The 17,885-nt window shown below is 45.3% G+C and overlaps 1 protein-coding gene across 1 annotated transcript; it reads left to right on the forward strand.

Moving 5' to 3' along the window:
- The first annotated feature begins 704 nt into the window (after nt 1–704).
- Nucleotides 705–16,517, forward strand: LOC146184801 (uncharacterized). The gene is made up of 4 exons (XM_084608842.1): nt 705–759; nt 1,008–1,113; nt 5,390–5,476; nt 16,388–16,517. The coding sequence occupies exons 1-4, from the start codon at nt 713–715 to the stop codon at nt 16,475–16,477; spliced, it is 330 nt and encodes a 109-aa protein (XP_084464968.1). The 5' UTR covers nt 705–712; the 3' UTR covers nt 16,478–16,517.
- The last annotated feature ends 1,368 nt before the right edge of the window (nt 16,518–17,885 follow it).

A 17,885-nucleotide genomic window follows, 5' to 3' on the forward strand; every position in this document is an offset into this window, starting at 1 on the left:
CTCATCTCCGTCTTCTTATTCCTCTTCTTCCTCTCCTTCTTCCTCCTCCTCTTCTTCTTCGCAGCGGTTCAAGGACACCCATGGCAACCGGCAGTGAGCTAAGCGAAGGGTCGAAACCTGGTTGCAGTATTGCTATCGCAATCAAAAACATCCCCAAAGAAAAGAGCGCAGAGGGTAAGGATGCGCCTACTCCCGCATTCTCCCCGCCCGGTGATCAAAGCGGCGGGGAAAAAATTTAAAATGAAAAAAAAGTCCTGAGAGGGCAAGCAGGACTAGATTCGCAACACGTGGCCGTGACTCAAGTTCTAAGTCACCCTTGTTGTCACGTGATCCTTCCCATCTGGCTTGCAAAAACTAAGGCCCGGAAGAGTCTGTAAGATTTGTTTGGCCATATGGTGTCGCCCTACGGAAAAGGCAATAAACAAGCATGATAGCAGCTGCTGCCACCCCGTTTCAAAGGGAACGCTCCTATGTTCCATTCATCCATCCACTCCGCGCGCGGTCATAAGTGTAAAATATCAATGCATGCTGACATTCTTGTCAAACATAATTAAATATATCTAACCTCACAAAATACATTTCGGCTACTTTTGGGCTAAATGAAATGTTTATTGTAATTTTTGGCAATATTTGGGTTACTACGGAAACAAATTTTGCGATCTGTGGTTAGGGTGGCCTGGCAACCCTTGAGCTCACTCGAGCAGTTCTGAAGATGGACGCCGTTCAAGAGCTGAAAATGAAGACGGAAGTTCTAAAACGGTACGCTTATCCTGTTTCAGTTATTACTGTGAATTGAGGAATATCAGATCGAAATGCCTCCTCAATAACTGTAACGAATATACGTCGCCGGTAGTTCGGGCGATGAATTCAGCTAAGTATTACGGTGTTTACGCCTTGCTAAAGAGATAATATATGGCAAGTTTAGCCATTTCTTGTACGCGGAAGTGCTTCAGCCCATTTGTGAATGACGCCCACGTAGCTTTTCTCAAATGGACCGACTTTTGCAGAGTGACAAAGGAGAAGGCGTTCCGCCTTGTGGACATCGAAGAACAGAGGGAGAAATTGACCAAGCTGATAGAAATGGGCAAGGAGGAAAGCAGTGTCAGGCAGCAGGTGAGCGAGAAGTGAACACGAATTTACCGCACTCACAAACGCTCCTTATTGTGGCATGGCTTCAGCGAGAACGCAGCTTTATGAGACGTTTTGTGCCGCTGGTGCTTTTGGTGCCGCTGGATTGGTGTGACGGTGCAAACGTCACTCTCTGCCGAGTACTGAACGCCAGAGGGCTTGGTATTTGTCGAGTATATGAAGCACTGCAGGCCGCCAACAGCTGCTGTATTTGTCATAGTATAGGCAAGCTTGAATCGCTACTTAACACGAAACTTTAGAAAATTCCTTACTGACCTTTGGAGATGTCAGCTTGCCATGCATTTGTGCACAGCATGCATCCTAAAAAACCTGACGCTAGTGTCAAAGCACTGGTCTTTTCTGAAATTTGCACCTACGGCAGTTGTCTGAGCACGCATATTACAATTGCTTGAATATAATAAGTCATATGAGCCCTCTGATACTTGGCAAGCACTCTATTTCGCGTGCCTGGTATGAAGCAAGGCGCTCTACGTTTATCCGAATGTACAAGGAGAATTAACAACATGCAGAATCCAAGATCACATCAAGACAACGTTATTGGGTTAAGCTGTGAACAAGTAAATTCTGAGTCTCCAGCAGTTGTTTAAACACATGCCAAACACATACTGAAAGATTCCGTAGCAACTTCCAGCTTTGTTTACCATGATGACATTTTCCACTCAGACTGTCGTCACCAGATTAGGATCGTTTGATGATTAAGAAACTTCTCGATCCCATATTTTTACACTTGCAATGTTTGTTAGTGTGACTGTCAGACCCAAAGCCATGTATATGCGCCTCATAATACGGTCGTGGTATGGCTTTCATGGCAGTTTAATGGCACTTCCATCAATGCCATATTGATGAAGACTACATGATCTGTAGCCTGTTTAGTGCTGCATTTCTGCTGCATTTCTTCTGCAGCCATGTTCTATTTCAGATCTGAAGCTCTGCTATTGAGGCACTGCTCCTGTATTTACTTTATTCGATATATGAAGGGGTGAGCCGGTTTGAGTAATAAAAAATATACTGGCGTTTACCATAACCTGATAATATTCTTCTGTTACATTTTGAAGGAAGTGTGTATGTATGTGTGGCTTCACCATTTGCTCTGATTATATTTTTAATTTCAGTCACCCTGGCATCTGACACTTGCATTTTGCTTCAGTGGAGTTTTTATCCCATTCATCAATAATCAGAAAGGGAAACAATATCTGGGCACGCATCATTAAAAAGCTCTAATATCCCGTAGCAGTACGTCATTGCAGTGACAAGTTGCAGTAGGCAACGCTAACCAAATAAAGACATGAATAAACCAATACGATTATAATCATAACTAATCACTTCGGTCCGTACAATATCCTGCAATTTAATCATGACAGTAATATCCCAGCTAAAATGGACCTGAGGCTATTTGCACCTATCTCTAAAGTTATGTTTCTTTTTTCTTTGTTTATTATTACTTATCGCGTTGGTTAGTGGCCATGTAACCGTATTTTACTGTTGCAGGAATAAAATCTCTGGTTCATTTCCTGAAACAGATATCTAGGTCTATGCAAGAATAAGCAATGAAATGATGTGTTTTTTTTTTTTAAATCAGCGGGTTTCCTCAAACGTGTTTGAAGTTTTTAGGGGTGAAAGACCTGTTTCGGAAAGAAATTCGGTAAATATAGTGAATTACCTACATTGAGCACCACCTGTTCGTTTTGCTTTCCCTATTGACGTAGAAAACGTGCTCAATTCATACCCGACGATGCCCTGTTTTGCGCTGTCAGGTCTTGTTTTGAAGATAAGAGTGTAATAGCTTTTCAGAACGCATGTGGTTAGAAGCTAGAAAATTTTATGCCTAGACTTGATATTTACCTTTATTCAAGCTATGTTTCTTTTAACAATGAGAACCTTGTTCAGCGCGATGGTATTTGCATTGGTTCGTGCGTGGCTTTTATACAAGCTGAAATTTTCTTGTCTAGCAAGGACCGTGATCTGGTGCGCGTTTTGGATGACGATACAAATTTGAAAAGTTTAGGATGACGATTATTTGATTTATCTTAAATATCAACCCAATGCCATACACTAACTATGGAAGAGGTTGTTTCACTTTTCAAACGACATGCGAAGAGTCCAACTGTTACCCACGAATTGCCGGACCATAACAAGCTACAGTTCTAAGATATTAACCTGACATTAACACCAAGTCACGTGTGCTGAATGTATTCGACATGGGCACAGAAATACATGTTGCCGTTCGGTTCAGCGCATTCCAAAACAGTAAAACGGGCCATCGGAATGTATTGCTTACAGGTGCTCGGTATGTACTTTCGTACAGACAAACGATCACCGTTTTCGTAAACAGGAACGACAGGTACTCACCCTCGAGTCGTTTGGTATTTTCCCTGTGGCAAGTGATACGTCAAAAATATCTATCAAGAACAGAGATAGTTGTTCCGCTTACCGTCACAGAAAAGAATTCGGTATAGCGTCAAGCCCAGAAGGCTTTTTAGTGTCGAGTTTTAAAAGCATAGCTATGACCCCTTCCCGAGTAACCACTACTTCATTTGTGCGTGCTAAATGTGTGCTCTGAGCCCTGAATTCCTAGGCGGCAGTGGATGCACTATGGAAGTAAACGTTGAAATGTTGAGCGATTCCAGTGGGATCAGTTATTGTTGTGTCTGCAATTAAAATTTTCTTAATTTTCTTTTTGCTTTCATTTAGGTGACGCCAGAATTTTCTGGCGTCGCTTTATATGAAGTCAGGAAGATGATGACCAAAGTAATTATTTCTAGAGTCCCTAACTTTTTCCAGTAACTCTTGCCTGAGTTCATAGAAGTGTGCAGGTTTCGTGTTGTCTTATCTCCTTAGTCGCGTCATCTTACGTTTCGTATGCATGTTACTGGTAATGCAGAAACTGAAGCGTCGGCTACGAACATTTCTTGCGGGCACATAGTTGTTAACACAAAATCTGATGGCGTCGCAAATCGTTTGCCAAAAAATTTCAACATTTTTTACCATGTTGTCAAACTGGATATCCATGTAATCAATTACTGTAACATCATTAGCCCTTGAAAAGTCTCTGACTACTCTTCGTCTCTGTTGCTGCCGCGTTTGATTTTGTGATAACCACCGTTAAAATATTAACTTGTGGTCTGACACGCCTTGCCCTACTGAAATCTCTGCATTGCTACAGTTAAATATCTACATGCTAACTACATTGCCATTTTAAATAAATCTACTGATCTAAATATAACTATTAAATGCTTCAATGTTATTGAAGATATGTAGTAGGCCATTGGAAATAGCCCTTTCACTTTTTTAGTTTTCGAAAATGGGAACCTCTGTGGTGCTGTAGTTGTACAGCTATTCTCCACTACATGTTCTTTTTTGAAAGCGCGGGCTGTGGAGTGATGTCATTTACTACGCGTTGCTCCAGCTGGCACCTGCCACGAGACCTGCCATGTCCTGCCCCGGTTGCAGTGCATTCCACGGATCACTGCCCCAATGCAATAGAGGCCACAATACACACCTTTCCTTTGTGTAAAAGAGATGTCGAAACACCTCCTCTCTGGACTGCTGAAAAACCATTTCTGCTGCAGCTTCCACTATGTTAGCGCCAAATACTAAAACAGTCCAGTTAACAATATGGTGGCACTCATTTACCGCCCTTTGAAAAGGTGTATAGATGTATTGTGGCAAGTAGCGATTGGCAAGAGTTCACAACCCACTCAAAAGGTGTTTTCTTTCAGAAGAGGCAAAAAAAAAGTTGCATCATGGCACCCAGTAATATCGCATTTCTGAAATTCTAAAATGTGTTGTGGATGTTAATAACGGCTGGCTACAAATTTCTATTACAACCTGGAGCTTAATAAGAAAAGTTTGTTAACCACCTAACTAGTTAGCATATTTCATCTTTTTTTTTCCGATGACTGCCATTACTGCTACGACAGTGCCACTGATTGGTTGGTTGGTTTGTGGGGTTTAACGTCCCAAAGCAACTCAGGCTATGAGAGACGCGACAGTGCCACTGAAGCCACCATGATATCTCATAAGTAATAGTAAAGAAAGTTCTGGTCCTACTGAAACACCTGGTAAAATATTCAAATTGCTAATAAATACTATATTTTTTATTGTTCTCACTTTGAATATTGCATATTCTCAGACCTATTATTGCATGGTGTCTGATTTCTTTGATGTTATCAGATGTGGAGCTGTTTCTCTTCTCGTAAGCCCTGTCTAATTATTTGGCTTGATGCCTCTTTTATTGTAGGTAGGTGTAGTCGTGGGACTACAGGTGAAGTCGATACGTGTTCATTCGAAGATGTTAAGCACCTACAACGATCTAAAAGAAGCTCTGGTAAGTAATGAGTGCATGAACAGAGAAGTTTCATGCATGACTTGACTAAAAAGACACTTAATGCGAGAAGCTTGTGCTATTGCCCAAATGTTGCTAGCGTACAGGTGCAAAGCATTCAATGCACAACCTCAGTGTTGAGAGCATTGATTCCTAGGTAAGCAAATATTTTCATATGAAGCGTGTGGTTAAATTACGTGCATGCCGCTGAATGCTTCTCCCTGCTAAACTACTCCATTCTCGCTGCTGCAATTTCGCACAGCAATGGCTTTTGGTCAACAATAGATTTGTGTACCAAATATGTTCAGGGTATTTCCCTGATTCAATCAGAAGTCGAATGTTCATACCGTATGTGTTGGCAGCCAAGCAAGAGAAGCTGCTTTTCCAGCACTGGCACCGCTACAGCCACCTTTTGCTGATTGCATCATCCTTCCATCGCCTCTCCTTTTGCTATGATAGATTTGCTGGAAACAGCACAAAGTGGCACCACCGGTGCCAGCGTTGGGGCAGTGGCTTTCCTCACTTCGCAGCGACCGCATACAATGATCACACCTGACGTTTTCTGATTGAATCAGATAAGTACCCCAAGCAAACTTTGTGCACAGCCACCTGGTGCGAAATATGAGCTTCGAGGATTCAGTGCTTCAGCTGATCCAAGCATTCTGCGGCACACATGTAATAGTGCAACTTACTTTATGTTCATTAAAACCCTTAATAGCGGAGTAGTTGATCCCGTTTTCACAATGCAAGAATTATTACAGTCAAATCGACGATCATTTGGGTTTGCTTGGTGCTACGCAGTAACATGCAGTGTCACTTGCTTAGGGCGGCAGTTAAGACTGGTAAAAAGAATTACTAGAATTCATCATCTAACATTTTAAGGAAGTGTAAAGTTTTTCTGTATGATATTGCTCGGAGCGAAAGACGTTGGATTAATCGGCTCCGCCCTCGCAAGACGTATCTTAAGACTGTGACTGGGGATTTTTACCTTTACCGGCTCTCTTAAGCTAGCCCGTCACCAACAGCGTGACAAATCTGATAGATGGGCAGTCTGACGTCCCGTACCCGTCCGCAAAGAAGTGCTAGTCCTATATACGAGGAAACACACGTTCACCGCACCAGCCATCGTCAACGAGGCCTACCACCTGAGTTTTACTGCGAAAGCAATGCTACTTTCACTTTTCAGCCCTTCGCGTAGCAAGGCGGTAGCTACCATTGACCTTTAGCGTGACTTTTGGCGCGCCGCCAAGCGCGGCTGCGCAAAAGCAGGGGCCCCAACACCCGCCGTCAACTCGAGAGGCGGTAGCTACCAGCCGCGGCCTAACTCCCGCTCCTTCCACGAGAGGCGCTACAGCCGGATTTACGTCATCCCATCTGCCGCAAAAACAGGGGCCATAATTCGCGCCGTCGGCTCGCGAGGTAGTAGCTACCAGCCGCGGCCTAACTCCCGCTCTCTCCGTGAGGGAGCACTACAGCCGCAGTGACGTCATCCATGAGAATGTTGCGAGACCGTTTAGAATGACGTTTGGGACGCCGGTTCGGGTACGCCCTTACACATCGATAGTCAAGTCCAACGTTGATCTACGGCCGGGCGGAGCTGCAGTTGTGCCACATGCTCCTAAACCTAAGAAGAATCATGGGGCTGCAGCCGCAGCTACCGCCGGGGGTGCAACGTTGGATACTATAGGAGGTGGCCTAGTGGCAGGTCGAACCAACGCACTTTCCAGGGATGCTTTCATTTCTCTGGCGTAAAGAATGCCGTTGCAGCTGGTGCCAGAGCGGCAGTTTTACATTCTGCCTTAACCTCACCTACAACCAAGTATATAGTTGCAGCCACGGCAGTCCTTGCCTCGCTACTAGTTATACATAGAATAACCAGGCAGCACCCCGCAAAAAAATAATAGTTGAACCATATGCCATGGCCAAAGTGAATCACTGCACTGCATAACCATAATTATAACCACAAGCACCACAACCAGCTACACCACCAGCTGAACCTTGCCGTAGCAATAGCTATCGCTTTCGCAATTACCAGGCTTAACCAAGCTAAGCCACTGCCAATTTTTTATTTTAAATGAAAAGAAGTCCATGTGTTTGGCATAAAACTCGTACGTACGAGTGCACCAATCATTATTTACACTGAACCAAAGTTACTAACCACTGCTTGCGAGCTATTGCGAGTGTTAGCTAAGCAGTGTGTGTTCACTATCATCACTAGCTTACACTTTCATGAGTGCCACGTTGTCTTCACTCGCTTGCGGCGACAGCGGCATCAGTCAGTCGTTGCTATCTCTTCGCCGCGCAACATTTCTATGGGCCCACTCTCTGCCTCCCGCAACCTCCCGATAACTTAATTGCTGTCTTCATTTCTCCGACCACAGAGAGTTTTTCCCATCGGGCATGACTACCGGCAGACACGACGTCATTGCAATGCCTGGGGCGACCCCCACCTACGTGACGTTTCAGAACCCCGGCGTCGAAGAGACCTTTCACGGGGACACCTATCAATACGTCGACGACTGGTTGCAACACTACGAACGGGTAGCTACATTCAACCTCTGAGATGACGCTGCCCGGCTTCGATACGTCTACTTCAGCCTTGAGGATGGCGGTCGGACGTGGTTCGGGAACCATGAAGAGCAGCTGTCTTAGATTGAGTTCAAGCGTCCTCTTGCGGCAACTTACGTAATTAGCTCAGATCGCCGCAAAAGGGCTGAACGCACTGTCCAATTTCGGGTCCAAATGCATAACAAAACTGTCGTGGCATATATTGAAGACATGGCGTGTGGACTCTACGATGTCCGAGGACCAAAAGCTGCGCCACCTCTTGCGTGGCGTCAAAGAGCAGCTTTTTGTTGGCCTGGCCCGCAGCCCTCCGAAATCGTTCGCAAAATTCCTTGCGGAAACATTCGTGATAGAGGAAATGCTTCAGCAGCGAGCTACGGCACAGGATCATACCGTCCAAGCCGCCTCCGTTTCTGCTGAGTTACAATCGCATGGCATTGAAACATCCACGTTAGGGAAGCTGTATATTCGATTGTGCGCGACGAACTCTGAAGGCTCTATGGCACACCTCAACCAGCTCCTATCTCCATTGCGAGCTTTATCCGCGATGTGGTGCAGCAAGCGCTCCGGCCTCCGTTTCCAAGCGGGACCCTTGCCCTGCTACTCCTATTACGCCACCTGAGTGTCACCGCCCTACATACGCCAAGGTTCTGCAGTACTCTCAGCCCCCGTCGCCGTGCCTCAGTCCAGATAACGTAGCTGCGCCGACAACATCAGCCCCCGTGATCCAGTACATAACAGATTCCCGATCGTCTACACGGAAAGCAGACGAGTGGCGTACCCCCATTGACAGCCGTTATGCTTTCACTGCGGCGAACCGCGTCACATTTATTGGCGCTGTCCCTACCGTCGACTAGGCCTCGAATGGTTTTTCGCCGATTCTCCGCGGTCTCAGTGCGGCGAACGGCCCTGAGCCATGGAAGATTGCGTCAATAATCTGCGCCGTGTTGTTCCATCTCGTTTGTGGCAATCTCGACACAGTCGCTCAGTGCTCGACCTCTGCATCATTTGCAATTTCTTTATGGGTAGCGCAGGGCCGATCGCCCAGTCCCTGGCGGGAAAACAAAGCAGCGACGTTCGGTAGTAGACTCGCTGAACAACGCTGCACGGGAGACCCCCCCCCCCCCCCCCATCGATACTGATACGGAAAGACTGCGCATCGATACCTGAAAAGTGCGCGGTTACCAATCATATCTCCACCTCGACGCCAGCGTGATACACCCGCAACGAAGACTTGCCGGTGAAACCAGCGACGCAAAAGCGAATGCGCAACGACGACTCATTGCAGGTAGAACAGACGATGCAACAACGCACCCGCAACGACGTCGAATTGCCGGTGGAACAGACGACGCAACAACGCACCCGCAATGACGCCGAATTGCCTGTTTAACAGATGACGTACTACTCCCCCGCAACGAGGACGAATTGCCGATTGAGCAGATGACGCAACAACGCACCCGCAACAGTGACGATTGGCAGGTGGAACGGACGCCGCAACAGCACGCCGGCAACGACGACGAATTGCAGGTGAAGCAGAGCACTCGACTCAAAAGCCTGACATACGCGAGAAGCTTTCTTTGGACGTACCCGAGATACTGGACGGTCGCCATGTTCGAGCTTTGTTGGATACTGGCGCTGATTACTCTATTTTCTGACGTTCGCACTGCGGGTGGTGATCTGATCACTCCTCTGGGCATGTGCACGGCCAGAGTTTAAATTCAAGAGTCAAAGTTTCTGATAAGCTGCCTTGTTCTGAAAAGCTGTTAGCGTGACGCGACTGGGCGTAGAATTTCTTCCTGAATATGGAGCAGTTATATACCTCCAAGATTTTAAGGTCTCATTTTCTACTGAGAAAGCGATGGCCATCAGCAATGCAAAACGACCATTAAATGTATTCGAGTTTATGCGGACAGTGTCACGCTGCCACCTGCAGAAGGATATTTATCCCTTTCTGCGGATTGACGACTATCTCGACCGCCTTCGCCGTGGAAAGCATTTTTTCTCCATCGATCTAAAAAGTGGCATCTGGCAGATTGAGGTAGATGTGCGAGCTCGTGAGAAGACAGCGTTTGTCACACACGACGGCCTTTAAGAATTTAAAGTTCGGGCTTGAATCCGCGCCGGCCACATTTCAGCGGATGATGGAAACTGTCCTCGCCGGCCTTAAATGGCAATGCTCCTCAGTCTACCTAGATGACGTAGTGGTCTTTGCAGAATCTTTTTCACAGCATCTTAAGCGCCTGCTGTCAGTGCTCGAAGCCCTTCGATCCGCTACTCTGGCACTTAGCCACCAGAAATGCCACTTTGTCAACCGAGAGTTCAAATTCCTAAGCCATGTCGTCACCGCCTCTGGCGTGAAGCCCGACCCTGATAAGGTTGCTGCTCTTGCAGAATTTTCAATTCCACGTAACAAGAAAGCTGTTCGCCCATTCCTCGGCTTGTGCAGTTACTACAGCCGTTTTATCGATAACTTCGCTGAACCGTTGACTCGGCTCACCCGGGTAGACACCCCTTTTGTTATGACTCTCGAGTAAAAAGCTGCTTTTGCTGAGCAGCATATCCGTCTCCAATCACTGCCGACTCTAGCCCATTTCGATGAGCAGGGTGAGACAGAAATACACACCGACGCCATTAACATTGTACCTTGGAGCAGTTCTCGTGCCATGCCAAGACAGTGTTCAATGATGCATTGCCTAGGCCTGCCGTATACTATCTCTCGCGCCGAGACGAACTATTCAACGACTGAAAAGGAATGCCTCGCTATTATTTGCGCTGCGGCAAAATTTCGCCCCTAAATTTATGGTCGCCCATTTAAAGTGGTCACAGACCACCTTTCCTTGCGCTGGCTAGCCAACCTGCGTGAGCCTTGCGGCCGCCTCGCGCGATGGAACCTTCACCTATAGGAGTTTGGCCTCACTATAGCCTTTACGTCCGGACGTAAGCAGAAGGTGCTGACACGCTCTATCATGCGCCTGTTGAGGTCGCTTCACCAGACACGTATGACGCTGGGAGTTTTCTCAGAGCTGTTGATGCTTCAGGTTGAATAAGCAGCAGCGTACCGATCCAGAGTTGCGAGCCCTGCTCGATTATTTAGAAGGTCAGCCAGCCACCATACCTAAGTGCTTTTCTCGGAGCCTATCATTCTTCTGCCTGAGAAGTGGTGTGCTATATGAGCGCAACTCTAGATCCGAGTCGAGAACTTTCCTCGTCGTCTTACCCACAGCTCTCCTAGAATTGCTTTCCACGTGCCACGATGAACCGACCTCTGGACACTTGGGCTATTCTCGCACACTTGCTAGAATATAGCAGACATTCTACTGGCCCAACCTTGCCACTGTTGATAAGTGCTGTGTCCAGAGTTGTCGGCAATGTCATCGTCGAAACGTTCCGCAATCAAAGCCTGCAGGCCTCTTCATACCCATAATACCACCACGCGTGCCGTTTGATCAAGTCGGCATGGACCTTCTCAGGCCTTTCTCTCGGTCGTCCGTTGGCAACCGCTGGATAATCATTGCCACCGAATGTAGTAGTCGCTATGCCGATACCAAAGCTCTACCTAGTGGTACAGCATCTGAAGTGCCCATTACTTTGTACACCAGATCATACTGCGGCACGGTGCTCCTACCTGTGCTATTACTGATAGAGGGACTGCCTTTGCATCCTAAATTCTGGCCGAAGTTTTTCATTTCAGCGGTACTGCGCATCGAAAAGCTAGTGCTTACCACACACAGACAGACGGGTTGACAGAAAGGCTTAATACGACCGTGGCGGACATGCTGGCGATGTGTGTCGACGCCCAGCACAATCTTGGGATGACAATACCTGACATTCGCGCACAATACGACAGTCCAAGAGACAGCACGTTTCACGCCTGTTCACCTCGTTTACGGCAGGGAGGTGTCGACGATGCTGGACGCAATGCTCTCTTGCGAAACGGATAGCGACTTTTCTTTTTACTCCGAGCAATTTGCCCAGGATACTGAGCAAGCACATCAAATAGCAGGCGTCCACATCGCCCAGTAACAGGACAAGGTTTAAAAATAAAACAGACCAAAACACACAGACGAAAAAAATAGAAACAGACACCACAAGCGCTGACTCTCAACTGATTTTTAATCATCGGAAACACTATAATATAGGGGAACACAACCAATACAAAGAAGAGCACGTGTGGCTACGAGTTGTCAAGATACGCCACTTCACTATCGCGCAGTAACAGCGAAGGTTTGCTGACGCACAACCTGTTTCTTTTCCTCATCTCAAAGGCTTCAACGATTTCACATGTCAGCTGCACCGGGTGTTTGCACAACATGTCGCTATAATGGAATAAAGGTGAACATGATTGGCATTCATGGCAATGGTCTGTTAAGTTCGAGGAACAGGTAGATACCGGGGAGCGGTTATGTTCACAGAGACGTGTGTTAATGCAACGTCCCGTTTGGCCAACATACACTTGACCACAGGCAAAGGGAATTTTATAGACCACCCCCTGACAACAAGGAACATACTCCCGGTCATGTTTTTTCCTGCACACCTGTTTTGGATTTAAAGCGTTACTGGTTTTGTTATCAACGAAAGAACAAATCTTTCCAAGCTTATTTGGGGCCGAAAAAACAACTCGAACACCGAACTTGCGGGCCACATTCTTAAGTTTATGCGACAATCGGGTATGCGACAAGGATTCACGCCGGTACAACCTCCGCCACAGACAAGCTTCCTACAGCACAGGGGGCCAGGTTTGGGTGTGGACTCCTGTTTGATGCGGCGGCCTATCAAAAAAGCTACTTTACTGCTACATCGGACCATATAAAATCTGCGGCGCCCCCCCGACGTAAACTACGAAGTGCTCCCGAATGGTCCAGAGCAGAGGCCATCGGTTACCTCGTACATATACAGTTCATGTCTTGTGTATGAAGCCGTATTTTGTCGCGGTAACTGAAAATCCTCATCAGCAATTTTTTGTTTGCTTTTGTCCTTTGTGTGCACATGTGCCTTTGTGCGTTACGCTTAAGGAGGGAGGCATGGCAAGGGGCGCTCAGAGCGAGACATTGAAGTGAATAGGCTTCAGGACGTATCTTAAAAATGTGACCGTGGATTTTCCCCTATAACGGCTCTCTTCCCCGGTCACAAACACCGTGACAATATTATAGGCATAAAATTTTATTTCTGCCCAAGCTGCAGCTTATAAGCCATCAAAATCAAGATGTTTCCCAAAACTCCAATAAATGTAAGCAAATATGGTTGTCATGGTGGAGTGCAGAGGCGCATGGAGAACGCAGCTGACATCTGCGAGTTAAGCGCTCCCTTAGAACTTTAAATACTTCTAAGATAAACACACCCGGAGAAGCGGCCAAGAAGAAACAAACTGGCCTTTTTGTTCCAGGAAAGTCGCATAAAAAAGAGGAACGACATGTTGTCCCACTTAGTTTTCTGCTTTGTTCGCTGCTTTAGACATATATCATTAAAGAAATATTTTATTTGCGACGTGAGGGGTGCGAAATTCGCCTGGAGATACACATCTTTCCTCGTTGCTGCACAATTTTTGAAAAAGCTGCTCGTTCATTGTGCCAACTTTGGAAGGCACACTTCAGGGTGTTTTGAATGTTACAGAAGGACACGACAAGAAGTGTGCTGCCTTACTGCATGGAAATCATCCATAAAAGGCATCAAACTGTCTTTCTATATAAAAACGGGCATCGCTTGAATGTCATTCATAGAACGCAGTGGTACGGTTGGGCACATCCAAGAGCAAGCAGCTAATGCATCCCTCCCCCCGCCCCCTAAATAACACCTATCAGTTAGCAGCATTAAACAATAATCAAGGCATCGCAATCCTCTTGCACCTGCCAGCCATCTGCACGTCTGCAATGTTTACTAGCCAACAAAGAAGCATTTCCACATCATCATGACTGCCAATGCCACTGGGCCAGAGTGGCTTTGGTGAGGGGCTCCTGCCGTTGCATTCTTCAGTACTATCCAGCTATATATACTTAGTGTAGACAAAGCTAATTTATGAACAGCATAGCGTAATCGCCTTTGCTAATCCTTGTCTAAGGTTCGGACTTTTTGATTTTAAATGGAAAGAGGTCGATGTGTTTGGCATGGAACTCGTACGTATGAGTGCACCCATTATTATTTACAGTGAACAAAAGTTACTAACCAGTCTTACCGAGATATTGCGAGTGTTAGCTAAGCCGTGTTTGTTCACTATCACCACCAGCTTGTACTTCCATGAGTGCCACAAACATGTAGCCAACATGATCTCTGCCCTCTCAATCTACTCTGTGCAACAGCCCAAAAGAGCATGTCAGCCCCGTTCATGGATCTAAGTTTGCATACATTTAAATCGCAGCTCATAGGCACCCGTTCCTACTTTTCGCGTCGTCGTCGGCGTCGGACTCGTAACCAGCTCCGCTCCACTTTCAGCCCCCCAGCTCAGCCCCCCTCTTCCTCCTTGGCGGCGATCGCACGTGTTATCTGATTGCTGCGCGCGCCCTGCCGCCCCCATTTGCCGCTGTGTATACCTCCCTCCTCCTCCTGCGTGGCGGCGAGGGTGTTCTCTGGTTGCCGAAGCGCCGGCTCGCTATAAGCGGACCACGGTGCGTGCATCGGAAACCGAAACTTAGAGCCACGTTGTCTTCAGTCGCTTGCGGCGTCAGCGGTATCAGTCAATCGTTGCTATCTCTTCGCCGCGCAACATTCCTATGGGCCTACGCTCTGCCTCCCGCCACCTCCCGATAACTTAACTGCTCTCTTCATTACTCCGACCACAGAGCTTTCTTCATGACAGTCAATAACTGCTAGTGGAGTATTTCTTAAAGGCATATGCTTGAAAAATGAAAAACGTTGTCTGTAATTGCACATACATATATATCAAAATGTTTGCCTCAACCTATCGAAAAGGTGAAACAGCTGATGAGATGCGCTCAAATTTTGCTTTAGGAAGTAACGTAATCGTCTGGAATTTTATTGCATCGCATCTAGCTTATGTAACTTTTTTTGAGTTTTAATTATGAAGGTTCTGTCTTATACAAGCGCAGCCCCAGGTATTATCATTTGTACATAACTCAGTGGTAAATAAACTCCTTTTGGTAACAGAAATAGTGAGGGTGATTTCTGACCTCAGAGATTACAGAAGAAAATAACAAATATGTAGTTATTTTTCAAAAAGATATTTGCCAAAATAACTTTCTCCGAAAAAAAAAACGCAGAAATTTTGAAAACTGAAAACCATAAAGTCCATGTAGCACTCATATCTAAGATGCCATCTCTGGTATATATATATATATATATATATATATATATATATATATATATATATATATATATATATATATATATATATATATATATATATATATATATATATATATATATATATATATATATATATATTTATATTTATATGTTTACATAGCATTCAATGAAGGCCTCTTTGGCTTCTAGTTTGGGACTCATTACTGTAATATGTTCCATTTTCTCTAATCAGGAAACAAATCTGAGTTCAAAATGTTGGTTCAGCCCATTTAGATTGTGTGGCTAGGATGTGCATGCACTTAGGACTGTAAACTGAACATGAAGAGAGTCTATGCCAAAGAGTTGCAGCTCCCAAGGCACGTTGGTTTTGCATCTTTGAAATTCTTGACATACGTCTAGGTGTGTAACGTTCACCTTTGTGCTTTTATTTCCATGCTCTGGCGCAGCATGGCTTTACTAATTGTCATTCAACAGGTTACTTTCCGGCGGTGGCAGATATGCAGTTTTACTGATGCGAGCTTTGTAAAAGACATATCACAAGCATAAGTACCTCTGCTAATCACCACCATGCACTTAAGCATGCACCAAAAGTTGGCAGTCAGTATTGAATGAAAATATAGAATACTGCAATAATAGAAAGTTCTTCAGCCAAGCTGGTGAGACCCTTATTAATTGGTTGCGAAAATTAACATTCAAGACGTGATGAAACAATGTAAGTGGCTGGGAGTGCTGCTGCTTGTGCATAGCAGGAAAAACAAATTAAAACACTCTGAGACATAACCACAGCAGTGTCACCCTTTTCAGCCAGCTTGGTCATAGACTATACATTAATCATATAAAAATTTGCTGGTTGGGTTGTTAAACATTTTATCACCTGTGAGTTCCGTAGTTGAATAAAATCCCTTCTATGCCATACAGCCAAGGGAGTAATTTCAAGCGACCCAGCTATCTGACTGAACTAGGGAATTTTAGTTTACGCTTTTCTGTGTTACCCATGCGTTTATCCACTAGTAAACATGTTGCCAGTGAACTTAACCATTAAGCTACGGAAAGTGGTTAACGTCTGCTTGTTTTATATTTTTGCTTTTGCAGGAGAAGTGTAAAGATGTTTCAGAAAATGAAGCCTGCGTTGCGGCCAAAGATGCACTGGAGGAGGCAGAGCTGATATTTGAATTTTCCTAATTTATCAGTGTTGTGTAGTTCGTGCAATAAAAAATGCCCCCCATAGTTCTTGTTTTCGCAATTTTCTTCCCTATTTAACATTCCATTTTTAAACCTGCTTAAATTCCCAGGATAGTCAGGGTGGAGCTTGATAAATTTCCTCTCTATCCTTCCTTTTTCTTTCGGAAAACTATCATGAGGTGGTCATCCGAGTGCAGGTGTAATTTCTAGGAATATGCTGCTTGCTAGCTAAATTTTTGATACATTTTATAGCTGAAGCTAATAACTATGGGAGTGGGACTGCTCGAATGAGCTTATGACGAAAATGAAAAACTTGCATAAGCTGGTAAAGCAAACGTTCGATTCATCACATTCCAAGATTATATATGCCAATTTCGTATATTTGGGAATAGAAGCAAAGAAAAAATTTAGACGATGTTGAAACTCCGCCTTTAGATTAGACGTGATAGCGCCTTTAACACTGTGTTTTCATTTCACTGATTTTAAGCATTGGGAGACTGACATAGAGTTTGGTATCGCAAATTTCTTTATTGGCTCTGCGTTTAGCGGTATGTAAGGTTCAATTTCTCTCTCATTTCTCGTTGGGCACTCATACGTACAATTACGTACAGCATACAAACGGAGGTAAAGCCTTTATCAAACTTTTACAGCCGAGGGGGTCTACTTCTAAGCGACACTATGTGACTCGCAATGCATTCCCAGGTTTCTACGCTTGCTGAAGGCAAGAAGATGTTTCGGCCTATGCTCTCCAATGGCTGGGAGTTCCATTATTATTGTAGAAATAGTAATACGGGTTGAAAGCAAACCTTCTGTGCTGTGAGCTTTTGATAAAGGCTGCACATATTCTGCCGGCGAAATTCATGCCGCGAACTGGCCTCCACCTTGACTAGGAAAGGTTGCTATGAGCAGCAATACCATATGAGACCACCCTCAACGCTGCAGAAAAACAGGTTGTGTCACATATTTGATAGCAAATAACGTGGATATTTTCTCCGACATATTTTTCTCAAATCTTGGTTACAGCGAAGCCTTTTCGACCAAACAAACTTTATACGCTGTCACGTGAAATTTAAATACATGCTTTAGTACTATCGCTTGAAGAATAAAACGTTTTTAGCTCAAGTTGCGTGCTATTTACAGTGTTCTGCAACTTTATCGGAATCGTTTTAAATAATCTCCTTCCTCGACTAGAGTCACGTTTACGGTGAAATCATGCAGAAGGCTTGCGCATTGTTCGCGCTTTTGTTGTGTAGTGAGTGTCACAGTGGTGCTTACCTGGTTTAGGTGCACACAAGAGACCAGAACCGTCTGTGACGAGACTGAAGGAACAAAAGACGCAAACGCCAATTTTGCCGTAAAAGCCAGCGATGGCACCATCTACCATATTACAACACGTGCAACGCTTGCC

The sequence above is a fragment of the Amblyomma maculatum genome, chromosome 7, assembly GCF_055883805.1.
Source record: "Amblyomma maculatum isolate TAMU_Amacu chromosome 7, ASM5588380v1, whole genome shotgun sequence".
NCBI lineage: Eukaryota > Metazoa > Arthropoda > Arachnida > Ixodida > Ixodidae > Amblyomma > Amblyomma maculatum.